At 37.0% G+C, this 21,483-nt stretch overlaps 1 protein-coding gene across 1 annotated transcript in view; it reads left to right on the top strand.

Moving 5' to 3' along the window:
* The first annotated feature begins 696 nt into the window (after nucleotides 1–696).
* The window catches only part of LOC103059347 (contactin-3), a 96,523-nt gene continuing 75,736 nt past the window's right edge, over nucleotides 697–21,483 (top strand). The window contains exons 1-4 of the mRNA XM_088134696.1: nucleotides 697–766; nucleotides 3,525–3,620; nucleotides 18,965–19,168; nucleotides 20,207–20,309. Of these exons, the coding sequence (XP_087990822.1) occupies nucleotides 697–766; nucleotides 3,525–3,620; nucleotides 18,965–19,168; nucleotides 20,207–20,309 (473 nt within the window). The remainder of the gene's footprint in view (nucleotides 767–3,524; nucleotides 3,621–18,964; nucleotides 19,169–20,206; nucleotides 20,310–21,483) is intronic.

A 21,483-nucleotide genomic window follows, 5' to 3' on the forward strand; every position in this document is an offset into this window, starting at 1 on the left:
CCAATATTTGAAAGGCCATAGAGTCTTCATCTCTGCTTTAGCACAATGATCATAGATGTTGGGCATGATTACAGTCTTCACAAATAATGGTGTAGAGTTGCCAAAATTAAGGGAAATAAACTGAAATACAATTCAGTTTTAAACTTATAAGTACATTTGCTTTGTTTTATTTGCTTGTGTTCCTTCTGGATGTGATGAAATAACTTTAAAATGATCAGGAGAAAGCATTATGTATTTACATTTTTAAAATAACTTGTAAGAACACATTTTGTGTATACCCTTTTAAACAAATTTTTGGATTTCCAACCAAAGAGTTCAGCTCCACATTATATGAAATGTCTTAGAATCACATGAAAGAGAGGAAATAACTGATTTCCTTTGTTTAGGTGTGACTTGAGAGCTAGTTTGATGTAGTGGTTAAAATGCTGGAGTAGAAATGGGGAGACTTCTAGTCCTGCCATGGCATGAAAGTCACCAGGAGACTTTGAGTCAGATGCTTTCTTTCAGCCCAACCCACCTCCCAAAGTTGGTGTTGTGGGGAAAAATAAGCAGTGGGAGTATTACATATACCGCCTTGAGTTATATAAAATAAAAGTGGGTTATAAATTAAATAAATGACATTTCCGTCAATCAAAGTATGCTCTACAGATAGTCCTAGGTTAATGACCACTAGTTCAATTACTGTTTGAAGTTGCAATGGCGCTGAACGAGTGGTACTTAAAACCAGTCCGCAAAGTTCTGGCTGTTGCACCACCTGTATGGTCATGTGATTGTGATCTAGATGTTTAGCAACCAGCTCATGATTACAACAGTTGCAGTGTCCTGCAGTCACATGATTGCCATTTGTGAACTCCCTTGCCAGCTTCCCACAAGCAAAGTCCATTGGGAAGCCAGCAGGGAAGGTTGCAAGTTGCTCCCACTGCTTTTTCTCCCAGGATGTCCCCTACGGAGTACGAGATCCCAGGGATCTGTGGTGTGCTTGCACCACAGCAACCCTCCCCAGCCCACAAGCACTTGCACTCCCTCCCCAGCCCATATGCACTCATGCAGCATTGCAGCACCCCCTTCTCTAGCCCGCATGCACTCGCACAGTGCTGCAGTACCCCTCCCCAGCTCACATGCACTGATGCAGCGCTCCAACAACCCCTTCCCAGCCTGCACACACTTGACACCGCACCCTCACCGTAACTCTGTACTAATCACTCTCCCTCCGGCCTACTTGCGAGCTGCCCGGGACTTGTAAATTCCAGCTGGCTTTCCCATTGACTTTGCTTGTGGGAAGCTGCCAGGAAGTTGCAAATTGCAGTGCCATAAGGTCCTCACTTAATGACCCGTGATTTTTGCTAAATGATGGCAATGAGGACTGCAGGGATTGCCATCACTAAGCAATGAGGTCACGTGACATCACGCTTTACAACCGCATCACTTAGTGATGGAAATTCTAGTCCCAAGTACAGTTAAGCGAGGACTGCCTGTATATTGAATATAGTAGCTTTCAATTTGTAAAAAGAAAAAAAAAAGTGATGAAATTGTTCTTTGATGTCAGTTTAGAATAAAACACTATGTTTTGCAGGTGCACTATTGCAAAAGTTGGCCACTATTGCTTGCTATTGTTCTGATGACAAGATGCATAAAATGCATTACATCTGCCTGCTATAATAGGAATGATTAAAAGAGAATGAAAGAATACAGAAGAACATATCCCACTGTCTTTAAATCACCTATTCTGCAACAACTAGTACACTTCATGCGGGCGTGCTATGATATCTACCCTGAAACAGGGCTAAGGGCAACATGCTGAAACATATTTCTTGAGGTCTGTTTCTGTTTCTGTTTGATGGTTGTTTTTGTTCTTGCTCGTTTCTGTTGGATTGGACTAGACGGCTAACTTGGAAACCTTCAGAAGCTTCTCTTTCACTTCCCCAGATTAAACTAACTGCAAGCCCACACATGGAGTGAGAATTGTTTCACACAGTGATAAGGTGGCCACCAGCCATTTTCCAGCCAGTTAGCAGGTGCAAACTGACCCCCTCCAAGCAGGCAGTTCTTTTCTCCGCTGCCTTGAAAGGGCATGTGAAAGAGAAAAAAAATCACAATTATAGCTGTTTGAATAGCACGTGGGCGCAGGCACGTGCACACACACACACACACACACACAGTCATTTGAGAGTAAACATTACCATGAATATTTATGTATTGTTACTTTGACATTCTTTCCTCCTAAATATTACTAATCTGAGAACAGAGATACATGTTGCTTTGGAATATTTGCTTCCAGTCCAGTTTGATGTAAAAGACATCTGACACATATAGCCATACAGCTTCCTTATTTTGAATTGTAAACAACTGGACATAAATGCAAATGTGGATTCCGATTTGTAGAACGCTGTTGTGTTAACTTTGTACCCCATTTAGATAATGCCAGCTTCTATCCCCTTAGAAATAAGTGGAAACTTACTGGGGGGTGGGGGGTGTCTTTAACTTTTGCATGCAACTCTTATCTCTTTCTAAGAAACTTTGTTATTGTTGTTATTATTTAGCCTCCCAACTTAATCAAATAACTCTGGACAGCTAACAAGTAACATACATATCAAACTAAAAGAATTTTTTGAAAAAGACATCCGGTTAAAAAATAAACTCCACAATCAGCACAGGGCAAAAACACAGGCTGGGCTTCACTAACATCCTGATCCTATAGCCTGAGGGAAGAGCCAGGCTTTGAAAAGCCAGCAGGGTTGGGGCTAAGATTGAGGCTACTGAAACTTCCAGGGAAGGATTTTTATGTATCAGTTTTAACCTCATCCTATTTTTTTCTAGCCACATTTATTTAAAAATATAATTATTGTTTCTAAATGGTAATGGGCAAATTCTGCCAGGTTTAAATTGAATTGTGACTGACAGTTACAAGCAACTCTAGCAAGTCAATTGTTAAAGTCCTTTAAGGCATCCTTTCCGTCGGCTTCATAGTCAATTCCTGATGAGTTTTATGTCTTGCAGTTCTTCCTGCTTCAGCAATAGAAGATATCCTTCAATGAGAAATGAATCCCATCATTCTTTCTGATGTTTTAAATCATCATCAAGCACTTGAAAATGTAATTTTCCTCATTGTCTGACATTAATATGGCATTCAAATACTCTGGGAAAACTAACTTTCCCACAAATGTTGGTGCCTTTATGTTCCTTCTGCTAGAAAGTAGAAGGAAGGTAAAGAAAAGAAAATGTCCTTTATTTTTCATCATCAGCTGAATAACAGCAATCAGACAGATACTTGGGCTGGTACAGTTGTGGTGGACAACAAGACAGGATTGTAACATTCATATTGAAAATACCCATTATGAATGATTGAAGCTGGTTTGTATTCCAGATGAAGTAGCTTTGCTAGTAATAATGTTTAACAGAGAATTGGCTTCTACTCTTATGGAAATTAATTTGAAAGTTAATGGAACTACATTGATTAGGACCAGATATAGGTCTTTTTGTAAATATTAAAACTTCTGTTTCTTTTTTTCTTTTTGGAAAAACAGGTTTTGAACATTTAAAGACAAAAATAAGAAGTACTGTGTCTGTGCGGGAAGGGCAAGGAGTTGTTCTCCTCTGTGGAGCACCAGCTCATTCTGGAGGTAAGGAATCAGTAAATCAGTAATCTGTTCTAATGATTGATGTGCAACAGGGCAACTTTCCTTAAGTAAAATGTTATGAATCTCTGAAAGTCATTATTTCAAACTATATTAGGCATTACAGTATTTATATATTTAGCTATTGCATGCTATTTTTTTTTTGTTTTTAAAAATATATATTTTAATAAACAGTAAACTGGGATGCTTGTGGAGAGAGGGGAAGTATGAAAAGGAATGATTTGAATAGAGATTGACATGGCCCTGATAAAGGACAGTGCAAGCTATTTCTTGAAAGAAAGTCATGCAAGCAATATAAGTAACACGTCTAATATTCTCATCGTTCAGTATGTCAGGAAACTCAAATCATAGAAACTCAGGGATCTAGTTAAATCCACTACTGTCATTTCTACTACAACAGCCACTATACCAGGCTATATTGGGAAGCCATTGAGATTCACAAACACCAGCACAGTTTCAATAAAAAAGAGGAGAGTCTAAAAATCAGCAAAACCTGGCTACCAGTCCTGAAAAATACAGCCTGCAGAAGGTCAACGAACTCAGCTCAACCACCAGGATGCCTGAACAATTCACACAATGAACACGCTAATCACCCTCAGCAGCCACTCCTTAACAACTCAATGGAAAAAACCCTGCCTAACCCCCAGGAAGATACACACATATTCTGACATCAAAACAAGCAGCCAGTCGTTAACTCAAGCCCCCCACACACACACACACCCTTCAGGCACCCTCGCTGATCTCTATAAATACCCACAACAGGGTCACATCTTCCTGGGCACAGAGAGAACTGCTCCTGCCCTCTGAAGATGCTGGTCACAGATGCTGGCGAAACTTTAGGAAACAGAACTTCCGGAACACGGCCACACAGCCCGGAAGACCCACACCAGCCAACACTTAAAGTTATTTGTTTTAAACTTGGCACTAGCATCAAAACTATCAAGATTATATATTTAATGGAATAAATCTATTTCATGCTGCTGAGAACTGAGACTGTATTTCTTCTGGCTTCCAAAAACTGTGTTGCCATTCTTACATTATTGAATTGGAAATGTTTTCAGCAGCTGCAGGTATTGGCGGATAAGATTTCCGAGGAATTAATGCGATTCCATCTGTTCCTTTTTTTTACTTCTTTTTTAAACAAAGGTCTTTAAGAGGTTTTTAAGATCATCTATAGAGAAAAGGAAAAATAAAATAGAGACAAGTGGGAAGCTATTTGCTATTCAGAGCAAGAGTATAGTCACATGCTAATCACAACACAATCTCATGCATGACTACTTAGAAGCAAATCCATAGAATTTAATGGTCAATACTCCTAATTAATGCTGGATCTTCCTAAAGTGAACCATGGTGCATCAAATGGCATAGCTTTTCTCTCTAATTGAAATCAAAGATAAAAAACATGGAACCAAAAGTTGTGTGAATAAATATATATATTCATATTTATGTGCACCCATATATACAATGTACTATCATGGATACAAATGTCATATAAATATAGTAAACAAGGTGTAATTGTAAGACCTAAAAGTTTGGAATCTAAAAATATATGCTTTTTACTATCTTAGTTAAGAACACTTAGCATATAAAATGGCAATAATAATAATAATGGAATAGTTCCATTTGAGTAACTATTCATCCACATTGGAGGTCATAATATTTATTCCATGTCACAAGAAACAGAACCAAAGCCAAACACTAAATTATGTATACACAGAATCAGGATCAAAATGTGTCTCCTGGTGCATAGTCTCTGAAGTAGAAACATATGAGGAAAAGTCTTACATAGTTTCTGTTGTTGATTCAGTACAGTCACTTCTGTAAAGTTGACCATATTCTAAATAATCTTTTAAAATTGATCACAATCTAAAAATGAATACAATTAGCAATGTAACATATGAGAAAGGCTTACATATCATCATACTCCTTAGCCTCAACTCCTTAAATTGAATTCTGTTGCATAGTTACAGATCTAAGCTAATTTTACAAACCTTGTACATTTCCTCAGTCATTGTGAGATTCTGTGGGACAGACTTAATTTCATACAGAAACAGTTGATGTTCTCCATATCATGATAGCTCATGGTGACTTCCCTATTATGTTCATCACTAACACACTGATTTCTGCAGACCTCAGTCTATGTTTTACTTTATACAGTACAATATATTGGGCAAATGTTGATAAAGAATAATTAAAAGATCATGAACCTCCATTTTCATTTGGAAATTTCTGTTTCATTTTAAATTGTTTCAGGTTGTTTCATTAACAATTTTCCTTAAGAGTTACAGCCTCCTATGACTTGCAGAGTATTTTGAATTTACAAATTACAGAGGTAAGGATGGCTTTTTTTAATCAGGTAAAAAAAGTTCCCTCTGATGAGAAATTAATGGACAATTCAATGAAGGACTAAATAAATAAATAAATAAACACACACACACACACACATAAATAAAACCTATATGGGGTTGTATGTGTGTGTGTATGTGCATGCGTGCATTCTTTACCTATAAGTAAAGAAGTGTATTGGATGAACTGATCTCAGTTTTGTAGCCAAGCTGGCTGAATGAAAAACCAAGGGAAAGCAGACTGGAATTAGAGTAATAAATGCACAATGGGCTTCTAGACTAGCAGCTGCTGTTCATACTGTATAGCAGTTGGAGAGGAACAGTAACTCTGACTAGTCATAAAAAGGAAGGGAGCATGGGAGGGAAGGAAATAAATAAATAAATTATAACAACATAACAAGTCTCAATACAGAAGTTATCAGACCTTAAAGGTAGATTTTCCTCAATCCTTATACCAAACAGCAAACTAAACGTTGATATTTTTCAATGGGGTGGCACTGGCCCAGTCACAACTAATATGAAATGTGGGGATCCTCCTGGATTCTTACCTCTTGCACAATCAGCAAGTGGCAGCCATGACCAGGAGGGCTTTTGAACAAATCTGTTTTGTGGCTATTTGCCTCTGTCCCTGGATTGGGAGGTTCTTCTCACAATTGCTGATGTCCTGATCACTTCCTGCCTGATGTATTACGAAGTGTCTGCATGGGGCTATACTTGAAAACTACTTGAAAGCTACAATTGGTCCAGGATGTGGCAACAGGATAGATAAGGGCCTTCTTATATGACCCATGTGACAACTGTTCTGGTTACATCATAGGCTTCCAAGGTGTTGATTGTCACATACAGTATAAAGCCATTCATGGCTTAAGACTTGGCTACCTATGGGACTGTCTTTCTCCTGTTTTTGTCTGATCAGTAAGACGTGGATGAATTGGCATCTTGTGGAACTTACTTCTCAATAAGTATACCTGCCCTGAGAAACAGTGTTCCCCCGGAGGTGCACGTGGCTCCAACCTTGTAGAGCTTTGTAAAGCTATAAAAATTTAGAACTTCCAACAGGTCCTGGGGTAGAATATAGCAAGCTGTTCTCTCATGATGATTGGTTGGGAATATATTTGTTTAGTTACTTTTTTGGGTATGTGCCGTGTATTCTGCTGTTGATTCTATCCTATTGTTATTTTTACTCTTCTTCTTTTTTGTACTTGATCTTTTATTCCTATTATATAAGCTACCAAAAATCATTTTATGATTGAGGTGACATATAAGTTGATTTGCTAAATAAATAATATGTACAATTTTTTCACATTAATAATTATAATAATTAAGCATTGTAATTGTTATGTAATACGTATTTATGGTGAGTAATATTTTTTTGTCCTTACAAAAAATGTATATAATTTAGGAACTTTATTAAAGGACAGTATATCTTTAAGTGCTAAACCTGAATTTGAAAATGGCAATTGTGTGTGGTTTGGGGAGTAGGAACAGGGAGAAATAAATCAGAATTTATCTGGGTATTTTCAGTGATTTTTTATTTCCCTTTTTCCAACCACAGCTACAGTGAAAGTACTCCTCCCACACAATTATTCTTGTATTGAAATGATTAAAACTAAGAACATAGCATTGTTCTGCTACTCATAATAGAACTATTCAGTTGTAAGTTTATGTCTTTTGTTCCTAGTTCCAGCTGGTGAATCTAAAGGTTTTAGTAAAAACAAACATGTTTTGTCAGTTGGGTAAATGTTAGATAAACTTTTCATACTATGACAAAACTTCACTCCAGTGCACTGGGGAAAAAAAAAAAAATCTATTGTCAATCTTAAGCCATGTAGCCTGGCTTCACAGGTTATTAAACTTCCTTTAATTTTCCCCCTAAGATATCATGTAAAATTGGCAGTGCAGGCTGAAATGGACAGTTAAAGAATCCTGTAGGTATAACTTGTAGAAACCTGCCAATCTCTCATGCATTTTAGCAACAGTTGTGTACAGTTAGGCTAGCGCTTACAAACCTCCCTGTCAGATTTCACAGTTGAGCTTTGTTGCTTGGCTTTTTGTAGCATGTATTCCAGAAGAAGCCTGCTAAGTAAATAATTTCTACTACAATGAAGGCAGTCCAGCCCTTTTTGATTTTTTGACAATATTGTCCAGGGGGTGAGGGTGAGAAAATGTGCATTCTGCAAAGCATTATGAGCAATAGGTCTGAAACAGTCCCTCACCAAAGATGAAAAGCCCATTCTTCCCACTGGTATCATTTGGGAGAAAAAGTGTTCTTACTGTTCTTGCTTTTCATATCAATGTTGTGCTTTTTTGTTTTAAATAAGTGATAAATTAGTATTTCATATCATGGTTATACTTTATATATAATCATGGTTATACTTTATATATATATAACCAAGCTTCCATCTTACTACCTTTTATAGGATTCAGAAATTATATATCCAGCCTAGCTTGGGTTATTAGGATTTCAGAAAGACATGTTTTCACATCTTCTGCTACTAGCTATAGAGTAGCAATGAGATTGTCCTACTACCAGTCTACCTGGTGGATTTTGTACCAGCTTCTGCTGCCAAGTAATCTCCAAAGGGAGCCCTACTGAAGTGCACTACAGATATCCAGCGAAATGATGATCAGGCCATAAAGTAGTGTCACCAGCAAATCTGACTGAGATAGGGTTTTAACTAGCACATCAGAGCATTCATGAAGGCCTTGGAAAATATATTCAGATGCTGTGATGTGTCTATACCTCTGAAGATCAGAATAATACAAGCCATGGTATTCTCTGTGAAAAGTTGGAAAACTGGACTTTAAAGAAGCAGGAAAGGAAGAGTATTGATGCTCTTGAACTTTGGTGTTGGAGAAGATTTCTGAGAATACCATAGACATCCAAGAAGACTTGATTATGTGCCATCAAGTTGGTGTCTTAGTGACCACATAAATTTTCTCCAGGACAATCTGTTCCTAACTTGGTCTTTTGTGTCTTCCAGTGGTTCACCCATTGCCACTGTAACTGAGTCCATCCACGTGCTATGAATCATTGAGAGGGTTGCAGTCCTCTATCACTGATAGTGCCAATTTCTTTATTTTCTTACAAACATTCCGCTTTATAGATTTGTATTAGATTTATTCTTTCATTGGCTTTATCTCCATTTTATTCTACTTTGGATTTTATTAATTTAGTAATTAGCAGGATGTAAATTGAATGAATGAATTTGTAAATAACTCAGTCCTTAGTAACTTATTTGTAAAATCTTATGAGTTTAAAGAGGTACTTTAGAAAATTAATTGCAAAGCAAGTAGCAGGTACAGACTGAAGGCAAGGACTAGAGCAAAAACTAGGAATCATGTACTGTCTTCCTGCCTTTATGGTTTTTAAAAATATATCACAACAGTATAGGAGTGCGGTTTTGCTGTCCGCATCAGGGTGGGCCACTCATGGGGTCTCGACAGGCGAGAGTGAAGACAAACACGCAGGTTTTCCTCGAGGTGAGTGAGCCCAGAGCGTGTTCTGAACTACTCTTTTATTGGGTATTACAAAGCAGGAAGCAGGTGGTGGGGGCAGGTGGTGGGGGCATATAGCCTTTTATAGTCATGCAACAGCTTTAAGCAACACTATTGGTTTATTCCATGTTTCCTGTATAGCCTGTCATGGTTATACGTTTCCCTACTTGCTTACGTAGCATCAGGTATTTTTCAAGCAGTGATCGCCTTATCGTGCTTTTAGGTGCTTTTATTATCTGGTACCTTCCCTTATCCTAGGTTTCTGGTTCGTGTGTCGGCCACTGGCCTGGCCACACTGCAGAAGCCTGAATCAAGTTTCTGATAAGCAAGCATTTTATTCCAACATCGGAGAAACATAAAGTGGGTACGAACACTTAGAGAATACTGGTGCTTTTTTAATAAAATAATTCACAACCTGAATATTTCAGCAAACAAAAGAGAAACTTGTTCTAATAAAAAGCATAATTATTTTAAGTTGAATTCTGTTAATGACTACTGCAAACTAACTAACATTGATCTCTGGCTATTGTTTATGTATTATGCAGTTTTATGTTCATTTATTAGATAATTTAGTTTAGCTAACAAATTATCACCACTACTGTCTTTTCATTATCAACAGGACACAATTTGTAATTCTTTCAGCTATCGAAAATGACACAATTGTTTTGTTAAAAATGTTCAAAACAATTACATGCAGAGTTCTTGGGAAAAGATTAAAACACCCAACAAATGAGCTATATTTAATAAAAATGTACTTTTAAATGTTACTTCTTAAAGCAGTTTTTCAGTTTCAAGATAAGATCAAAGAAAATGGAATAGTGCCTTACACTTTGAATGACCCTGTTATTCTGGAGTAATTATCTCAGGAATAAGATAAAAGAGGACTGATCTACCAGATCCTCCCAGTTGTAGGGGAAACTAAATTGACAGTTTGTTCATCAATGAGCCCAAATATGTGAAAGTGTTTGGTAAGAGATTACCATTCTGAATTTAGCATCACTCAAAACAACAAGGAACATTCAACCTATCAGCTTTTCTGTTACAGGGTTAGAAGTTCCGCCTGCCCTTGTTTTCTTTTCTTTTCCTTTTGCACTGAGACTATCTATAAATGACTGTTGTGGAAGTGCTGAAAACTTGCAGTGCTGCTATAATGCACATACAGAAAGTAACATTGCACAGATTTAATTTGAAACTAATGACCGGTTGACTAATTGTCAAATCTTATATTTCTTAAATAGTTAGAAAGAAAGACAAAGAGGAGAAAGTACGATGCTGCCAGTTTTCCACAGTTGGACAGATATTACAAAACTGCCAAATTCTCCAACAATTTATCGTGATATGGAGACTGGAATCTATCCCCAGATTATACTTGCTTCTTCTGTATGGTCATTATCTGTTCCGATAACCTAATGTATAAGCTAGTCCATGCTAAATTTATACTGGGGCTAGTGGCAAACTGATCTGGCACAAAGATTTCTTCTTTTATTTCATGCCATCCTTTATTCATAACATTGAATTCCAGATGGAGAAACTAATGGATACTTTTAATGTCAAATGCGTAGTTCAAAGTCTGTTTCCAAGTGTTTTGAGATTAAGATATATACGGGCTTTACATTCCTTAGCCAAATGGATTATTACAATTCCTGTGATGGGCACTGCTGGTTCAAATGGAAGATTTGGGCTCATAAATTTAAGTTATTGATACCAGTAACTTAATTTTATGAACCCAAATAAGTCAACCACCAAATCCACCCCAAAAAACCTGTAAAGGCAATATTTTGAAATAACACTGATTTCTGAGGTTATTTTATATATTTTGTTTGAAGTTTTCCTAAAGCACAAAACAGATTTTAATTATGCTTTAACTAGTCATATCTGCCAAGGAGTCAGTAATAAAGGAAACAAATTGCTTAGTTTGCAAGAGAGACCTACTTGTCCACTGATTTCACTCATAATACATCTATAATATTTATAGTCCAGCACCATATGAATGGAAAGAGGTACAAATACAAAATGCTTGTAAATTGATGTAAAAAATACAATATTTTTACATATACGTTTCATACATATGTGCTGGTGCAAATTTATATGAAGAGGAATCTTAAATCATGTTTGATAAGACAGTGAAAACATTAACCTAGTATGTGGTGCTCTAGAAAAGAAAAACCTTTCAATACTTGAATTCAGAAAGAAAGTAATTGAAAATAAAATAGTCATATATACATTTATGGCAAGAGCACATTAAGACTACTATGTGCTCTCACCACTCATGAAAAAAATCTAGAGCTGGAAAATACAGGTAGTCCTCGCTTACTGACCATTCGTTCAGTGACCGTTTGAAGTTACAAACATGCTGAAAAAAGTGACTTATGACTGGTGCCTGAAGTTATGGCTGTTCCAGCGCCCCTACCGTCACAAGATCAAAATTCGGGCACTTGGCAGCCCGTCTGCATTTATGACTGCAGGGGTGCTGCAAGTCCCCCACCCTCCTATCTCCCCCTAAATCTATGCCTTGTTGGCCCCCTCCTGCTCTGTGCTCTGCTGCCCCAGCTGACCTTGCCAACTTCTTGCTCCCACTGCTGACAGGGTGTGCCTGGGCTGGCCTGGCCTGGCCTCAAGTGCAGAAAAAGGAAAAAACAATGCTAAAGGCAACCCCTCAGTGGCAGGGTGCCAAAACGCCCCTGTTTGCCATGCTCCTGGGCAGGGCTGGAGCTGGGTTTGGCTGCAGGGGGGAAAAAAAAATCAAAGCAGTCTCCTTGCAAAGAGCTCTTGGGTGGGGCTGAGCTAGGTGCACACTTTTCCCCCCCTTTTTTCTGCAGCCAAAGCCAGCCCAGCCTGGCCAAGCATGCCTTGTCAGCAGGAGGAGCAAGAAGGTCCACTGGGGCAGCAGAGCGCAGGGCGGCAGGGGGCCAAAAAGACATAGATGGTGGAGGGAGAGATAGGTGGGACTGGGCTGGTGTGTCTGTGGCTTCCTGGGGTATGGCAAGCAGCCCCAGAGCCATACAGTTCTGGGGCTGATTGTCATTCCACAAAGCAGGGGGCAGGGTGGCCAAAAGGGCAGAGATGGGGGGGACATAGGCAAGTGGAGGAGTTGGAGGCAGTTGCTTACCTTACTGAGGCTCGGGGCTGGGAGGGACCAAGCCCAGGATGGTTGGGACTGGGGTGGGTCCTGAGCTAACAACTGGTAAAATTTGTTCAATGACGGCAAGGAGAATTGCTGTCGCTAAGTGAAGCAGTCACATCACATCTTGCTTAACGATGGCATCACTTAACAACTGAAATTCTGGTCCCAATTGTGGTTGTTAAGCAAGGACTACCTGTATACAGAGGGACAGTGAAAATGATTAGGAGTAAAGCCATTACCTTATGAAGAAAGACTTCAGGTTTTGAGGCTTTTTAGCTTGGATTAATGGCAAGTAAAGAAAGACAAGATAGCAGCGTATAAAGTCATGCATGTTGCAAAAATGTGGTTAGAGAGTTAATTTTCTGTCTGAGCATGTTAAGTTAGAACTTTAATAATCCATTAAAAGTATATGAAAAGAGATTCAGGACTTACTAAAATAAAGTACTTTTTTACACACTGCACAATTAAACCATGGAAATTGCTGCCAACAAATGTAGTGATGGAAACCAGCTCATATGATTGTAAAAGTACACTGGACAGAGAATTGGGCTATTAATATCTTAATAGCCTGGATGGTTGTTTACCTTTTCCATAAGCAACAACATTTGTAGTGGAAGAAGACTATCATTCTCTGGTTCATGGTTATGAGTCTGTTTTTTTAATGCATCTGCTTGGACACTCTAAGACAGATAATACTGGACTAAGCAGAGCTGGCTAGATTTGAAGGAAAGAAGAGGGAGATGCCTGATGAACTAAAATGGATTCTAGGAAGTGTTGGCTGCTGAAGCTTTTTTGTTTCAGAGGAGCCCAAGACAATACTCCTGAAGTGTTCCTGGATGGTATCTAGAGAAATCAACAAAATAAGACCAATGGCTGGTGAGGGACATGCCTTCTTAGTGCAGAGGGCCTTGGGAGAGGCTGAAGAAAGACCAGGTCTTACCAGGCCAAGAGAGAATGCCAAGCAGCACAATTAACACAACTATTTATCTCTAAGCGGGAAGGGGGTTGTACAAAAAACTATAATCCTAAATAACCACAAGTTTGAGCTGTCTACGTTACCTGGACAGAAACAGTTAATTCGGATTTGTTGGCACAAGTAGCAATAAATCACTGCCACAATCCTATTGCTTTGTAGCTAAGGCAGAGAAGTGAGGAATGTGTGGGGGAAGAAATCATGCTTGTTTAACTCTCATAATACTGCAGAAATTGCATTGTTAATATATAATGTTAAAAATGTACCAGGTGGCTTTTGGATGTGTGTGTTGGATATATATGTTGTATTTCCCATGAACCCAAAGTGCTTGTGACAGTGTGTTGTTTCATCACAACACAAGCTTTATACTTTTGTACTTACATCTGATACACAAGTGTATAAAGGGCAGTTTTCATCATGTTGATGCTACCGACCATTTGAGGTTTGCTCCTCCTCTCTCCCGTACCCCACAATTGCCTGTGACTGTCTGGTATCCAGACGAAAGGAAGTATAAAGTAAATTATGAGTTAACAGAAAAAAAGCACTAGATGCAAAAGAGGAGCTCTGAATACCAAATAACACAACATTTCATGCCTTCTGTTTTTAAAAATATCTGAGTTGGAGAAATATTTCCCAGGACATTGTTAAGAATCATAACTACTATGTTTAATAGGAAATTGTCTGAAGAAGTATAATTGACAGGGGAAAGTTTATTTTTCTTAAAGTAATATCTCTAGAAAGGGGTGAATAGAATAAACAAAATCTCTGCAGCAAGGTGTTTAATACATAGTTATTGGAAAATAATCCTATTTTGTTAGGACTCTGTCAATATAAAATTAAATTCTTGTGGTGGGTTACAGAAGGAACATAGTGCCCTCTTTCCAAGAGAATCAATGAAAATTTGAGATAAATGGAAATGGCAGTCCTATGCAGAAAAATGTAAGCATGTGCTCGTTCACAGAATATAGTGAACTTACTTCCAAATAAGTATGTGCAAGAATGGTAGTTTTCTGGCTTAATGGGGCCTACTTAGTATAGAACATAAAGAGCATCAAGTATAAAATGGCAACTAGATTTATCTGCACGCTGTATATACATAGAAATCTATAGTTCACTACAAAGGTTCAGGATATGTAACTATTTGAAAATAGTTTAATGATTTCAGGAGATGAAAGATGACCTTGATAACCACCTAGTAATTTGCCACCAGCTTATGATTTCTCTTCTCCCCACTTGCTATTTATCATCCTACTAAGACTTACTCTCATGTAAGTGTGTATAAATTTAAAGCATCCATTGCAGCCCTAAATGGAGTTAAAAGTTGAAAGATAGCACCTCATGTGTTGCTACTTTGAAAGGTCTTTCAGAGTGTATTCGCCAGGGTAAGAAATGAGGGCAAAACTCCTGCTGTATTGTTTTTCCTCTGTCGCTCCCATTTTATTTCAGCAGAGTAAATCAGTTGCATCGTCTAAAATTGCTACACCAGGGGCACTGATACTGGAACATCCATGGAGAATGAAGTAGCTTTGGAGTCAGTGGATGAAAAGGTCATTCCATCCCATCCCCAAAGTGTCCCACTGGAGGCTTTCCACTGTGGAAAGCCTCTGCTTCTCCCCTCTTCCCCCTGCAGTTAATCACAGCTGGAAGATGGAGTCGTTCCCCTGTCCTAGCTGTTCCTGTGTGGTGTGTGTAAGACTTAGGAATTTTAAAATTTGTTCACAATATAGATACGGATATGATATGTTGGCTTTGATGCCTTTCTTGCTTACCTCTTTATAACAAGATTCTTGTTCTTTATTTTACAAGGCTCATCATCTCTTTTGCAGCAGAAAATGCTCATCCAAGTATTATTAATATCAGCTTGTAGCACTGTAAATGTCACAGTGCTCATGCTGAGTAATTTACACTAATTTATTGGGAAAAAGACAGAGCAAACTGAAAGACAAGAATGAAAAGAGGAGGAACTTTTAACAGGTGCTAGAAAAGTTTGTGCTAGCCAGACCAGCATCCTCTTGGCATCTTCCTGTGAAATCATAAAGCATTTTTTAGTGATATATTCATAACTGTTTTTCTTTGTCTCCGAATCATAGTGCAAATGAGGAAAGATAACTGCAGATTTGTTTATAACCCTAATATTTATTCAAAACAGGCATACTCTTGATTTTATTTAACCTAAGAGAGGTTTAGGTGGAACAGCTGCAGTACCTCAATACAATGTATGCAAGCTGGCTTTGGAAACCATATAGAATTACTGCATAGCTGGTAATATTTTAACTGGGACCATTCATCTAGAACACCTCTCCTGTTATGAAATCATTATACTGACAGCCAGACAGAAGTGGACCAAGAAATGTTGCTGCTGAGCAAATGATTAGATGTACTAGTGCCCAAGGGGGGGAGGGAGGAGAAGTGGCAAAATGTGTTGTGATGACATGATATAGAGCCCAGGATTTATATAATTGCATCCAATGTCAGGACACAATACATAGGGCCAGTGTTTGTGTTTGTGACATTGCAAGGCACATTTTTTAAAAATCATCTTAAATTGTAGCAGGTATCCATGATTAGATGACATCCTATATATATAAACTAGCCAGATTGGCAAATAAAGATTACATCAGCACAGGCGATGATATACATAACAGAATAGCAGAATATTTTGCCTAAAGGGAGCACTTGTAACATTCATAGCTGTGTTCTCTAATACTTCTAATATTTCAAAGTCATTCTGTTCTGATCATCAGTGCCTCACTCCTCTTAAGGTTAAGGGATCCCCAATCCCACTCTGGTGCTGAGCTCAATTTAAAGATCTGGTTTCTACTTTCAAAACTCTTAATTAATCGTATTGAAAGCCTTATACCAGAAAAAACAATGTTTCATACCAAATGGCAGTATAACATTGGGTTGGATATGAGGCTTTCACCTAAAATAAGAGCTTTTGACTGAGATGAGAGTTATGTAATGACACTGAGATTGTGAAAGTTTATGGAAAACTTTATTTTTGCAGGTACTATTAGCATGGCTTGGATTACGTTTAAGTATTTATCATCTTTGAGCTTGTATCTTCATGTTTTGTGGTTTTATTGTGAATCCATTTTAATAGCTGTATTATTATAAACCACCAGAATTTTTTTGAAGAAAAAAATGGATAGTAAATTAAATATTTAAATTGTTTAAGTGTAAAAGGATGCCCTTCAACTCCTATTATTAACATCTTTTAAATTTCATGGTTTTGATTGTGTAAATGTGGTATTTCATACTCAAAATATATTCCGTTTAACCTAGTACTTAAAATTTCTCACTGATACATGATTTTTACAGCACATCACATTCGGAAATAGTTAGGCATTTAGTCATTCAAATCACTTGTTTAACAAGAGCACAAATCAAGGACATTCCCTTTGCAGAAAAACACCTGCAGTTATCAATCTGAAATTAGGCAGACAGAGGCAACTATTCTTTCAAATTGAAAGGCACATAATTGTTTTGAAAAATGGGGCCAAACTCAAAAGCTTCTGCGCATATTTCTCTGCGACTGATCGGGTATTATCATTTCAGAAAGATCTACTGGGAAGAAAATACAGTGATTTGTAAATTAGCTACGTGGATCAACAAGATCTGTGATTGATGCATAACCCTAATAATAAATATAGTTTGAACAACTATTTCTCCTCCATTATGTCAACAAAGGAACTGTAATGATTACCTTAACTTGTAATAAATAATAGTAAAAGAATACAAACCTCAAAAATGCACACCAAATGTTATTTTTCCTTGAAAATAATGATAGTATACTGAATACAAATTTAACAAATACATTTATTTATTTATTCTGTAGCTGCAAATAATTTTGTAGACATGGTGGCTATGTGGATTTTCAAATTACATTTGTACAAAAATTACAAAGCCAAACTCCATTACTTTAAGGACAAAATATAGTTGGGTTTTCATGTTAATTCAGACATTAACTCTAACACAAGCCAAGTAAAATTTCATAAAAAACATGATGGGAGTGCCTGAGCTAGAAAGACAGATCATGCTTGGGAAAGGAGACGAGAGGGTGTACTTTGGGTTTGGGGTGGGGAAATTCATTGGGAAGAATTTGGGGGGTTGGGACTTAGTTTTTGGTTTCGGTGGTCCTAAGCATTCAGAACATGTGTTTTGTAAGGAAACTATAACCATAATCCATATACATAGTCAATTTTAGATTCATATTTATTGTAAGTATGTGAGGGGTTTTAGTTAATAAACATTTATTTTCAATGTGTCTCAGGCACTTCATACAGAAGGATTTCATATCCCATATATAGCAACCTATGTGATAGTATTTTGGAAGTAATCTGGTATAGGTGAAATTTGGGGTTTCATTTCCTTTACTTTTCTCCTGTGCTTCAATATGTATTTTGTAATAAGCGTTTAAGTTACTGTAAATGCTACTAGCTTATCTGCATAACTTTGCATGAAAGTTTCAAAGGCTGTTTTGGAAGAGTTCACCTTTGTATTTATAGAAGTGAAACATTCAGAAATTGAAATTACAGTTTGTGCAGTTAATAGGCATTGTCTAGCAGCAAAGCCTGTTATGAATTCCTCTGTCAATTGCTTGACTTGCTCTTCCCTCATCAAAAATGTATTCACAACGGAGAAGGATAAAAAGGACAGAGATTCAATCAGATGGTTTGATTGAGAAGAGGTGTAATAGTTGTAGTTTTTTGATTTCTGTTTCCAGATCCCATTTCAAGATACCCTAACGGTTAGGGGTAGGGATTGATAGGGATGGGATCATAGAATTTGGTTTGCTATTATTTTTTACTCATAGTTTTCTTGTCCATCGTGTAGTCATAAATGTTTGGCTGGTTTGCTGGGTTAGGTAGGGTCTGTGTGCCTGGGCTTGTCCTCTTGTTCTTTCCCATTGTTTCAGTGTCAATCTGTTGTATCTGAAGGCTTTGCGAGGCTTTAGGAACTTGTTTAGATTTAAAATGTCTCTTTCAGAGAATATGTTTATTAAATACAGTAGGATAAAAATCAAGATATGTAGCTAGATTATTTGCCTAAACAAATAAAAGATCATAAGGAACTCAGCAGGGAAGCTGCTGCTCCATTGCCATCTTCTTGTGATAAGTGTTGAATGAACAAATATTGAGATAAATATAGGTGCCTGGTCTTATGAAGAACTAAATTTTTAAAAAGTGTTCTAAAGGTACATTAAGATACAATCCTTATTTTTAAAAATTGGGAAAAGATGCATGAAATTGTCTACTTAATAAATTACTACATTTGATATGGGCCATAATTCTTTGCAAGTATGTAAAATGTTCAGATTTAGCATCTTACAAGTACATATTATTTTGTGATGGAATTTTGCATGTATATTTTCACTTATTATTTTCAGAACTTTCCTATGCTTGGATCTTCAATGAATACCCAACTTTTGTGCAAGAAGATAGTCGGAGATTTGTTTCTCAGGAAACTGGGCATCTCTACATAGCTAAAGTAGAGCCATCTGATGTAGGAAATTACACCTGTGTTGTGACCAGTGCACTAACTAACACCAACATCCTTGGGTCACCAACACCTTTGGTGCTACGGACTGATGGTATGCATTTATACTAATGTGGTATAGCCAATTGTATATGGTTTTATTGCATACCTACGTATATTTTTGGAAAGCACAATTGTGTTATATATAATTTTGAAACACACTCTGTAAATTGCCATAAAATTTACTGTCTGGTTTTTTTTTTGTTTTTGTTTTTGCTAGCTAATGTGATTGCACCTCCTTTTCTTGTTCCTATTTATAAACAACTTCAACTTTAGCATGTATAATTAAGTGTAGAACTTTTCACTGTGGGTAACAGTCACAGTTATTTTACCATAACCAATTAACTTCAAGGAATGATAGATTGCAACAGATGAAACATCACCTGTAAACTATACTACCAGTGCAAAGGTTTGGAGCAGGAATGGGATCATGTGGAAGGAAAATAAGTATGCCAACTCCTTGGTTTGTTTTTTACTTACTTCCGTTGTTCACAGAAAGGGAGGATCTCCCTTAACCTACCTTCAGTACAAGTTTGTCCCCTCACCCCAACCATAGTTACAACACAAATTATTGATGAAGGGAATTCAGAGATACCAGATGTACATTTCCATACACCAAAAGCTTGTATACTGATTATGGCTTTTCATTTATACTAGCTGTTATTTCTACATGTATAATAAATTACTTTTTCCACTCACTCAAAATCTCAATCAAGATCTGTAACAGTTCATCAGAGTTGTGCTGCTGTTTCATTTTTATAGGCAGATGTGTCTGTGCATGCATGAAATATCAAGAAAAAGTTTTAATGCAACAGACAAGTTTCAAAGTTACCTAGCTAATTATTACATTCTACTACATTCTCTATTTTCTTACACTATACTACATTTTCTAATGTTAAAAGGAACTACCTGAGGTACCAGCAAAAGTTGGCATGTTGAGTCATATCAGCTGTCAATCAAGGGATCAGAGGTTAGTGTAAAAGCAATGGCTATGGAAGCAGTAATGCATCTCTACTTCAATAGATTTCTTGTACAGTTGCTGATCAGGGTGCTAAGATTCTTTCTTCTTTCTTTCCCTTTTCTGGAATAACAGGGGTAATGGGAGAATATGAACCCAAAATAGAAGTTCAGTTTCCTGAAACACTTCCTGCTGCTAAAGGATCAACTGTAAAACTAGAATGCTTTGCCCTCGGAAAGTAAGTATAGGTATTTTATTTGTATAGAAAGAATTGGATATAGAACATGCTTTTGCATACGTTGTACTTACTTTAACCACTTTTAAGTGAAGTAATACTGGATTACAAACTGAAGAACTTTATGAATGGACTATTCATCATATAATTATTATTGTAGATCATAGTCATAATAAGAAATGCACATAGATTTCATACTATGTATTCAACATAAACTTTACATGACGGTATCTTGAACCTGGTTTACATAGATTAATTGAGATAATCAAAAAGCTATGATAATGCATAATATTGGCCAAATTTCTATTTAATCAATAAATATGCAGAGAAATTTGCTGATGGAAGGAAAATTAGAATTGGAAACAGTGCATATTAGGAGATTTGACTAATGAAAAACTGAAAAGTTCTCAATTTATTATCATAGTTGATTCTTGGGACCAGGTCAATAGAAGGACTACTAGGGCAGTCCTTAGTGGTGAGCCCAGAAGATTTTACTGTGCTGATCAAGCAGAAAGTGAAACCAGATTCAAAAGAGCTTTATCATGCTTCTTATCAGAATTTCAGTATCCCTAGTTAGTTGCGTAGCTGGTATTGGACCAAGGCTCTAAGGCTGGTGGTGATAATCAATTATTCAGTGACAACTCTGTTTAAAAAATAGTTAAAATAAGCATAACATGGGTACTCAAGTAGCAGCAGGTGATACAAAAAAATGGCATACTAGTCAGGCCATATGGACATTGTAGGGCTATTGACGCTGATAAAAAAAAAACTCTGTTCAGTCTTTGTTTTCCCTTTCCCCTTTCCTTCCTTCCATCCATAATGTAGTAGGTGGGAAGAGAGATTTAAATTATGTTTTCACCTCATCTTCTTGAAGGATTTTTTTTTATACTAACTTTTTATTTTTTAAAAAAGAACAGTAAAAACTAACCCAAACTAATATTAAGAAAGAAAATAAGAGAAAAAAGAAAAAATTGGAAAAAAAGAAAAGAGTAAAAAGCAAAAGTGCAGAAAAGAAAACAACAACAAAGGACTTCTGACCCACCCTGCAACAGATATAAGTAACAATATACATCAAATTTTCCGTCTAAATTTACAACATAATTTCCATTATTTCTATTAACCCATATTATTTCTAACCATCAGACCCATACAACATAATTTCATTTTTATATCCCAT

The sequence above is a fragment of the Python bivittatus genome, unplaced genomic scaffold (assembly GCF_059951505.1).
Source record: "Python bivittatus isolate LINGU-HERP-01145 unplaced genomic scaffold, Pbiv_v1 ctg000080_np1212, whole genome shotgun sequence".
Taxonomy (NCBI): Eukaryota; Metazoa; Chordata; class Lepidosauria; order Squamata; family Pythonidae; genus Python; species Python bivittatus.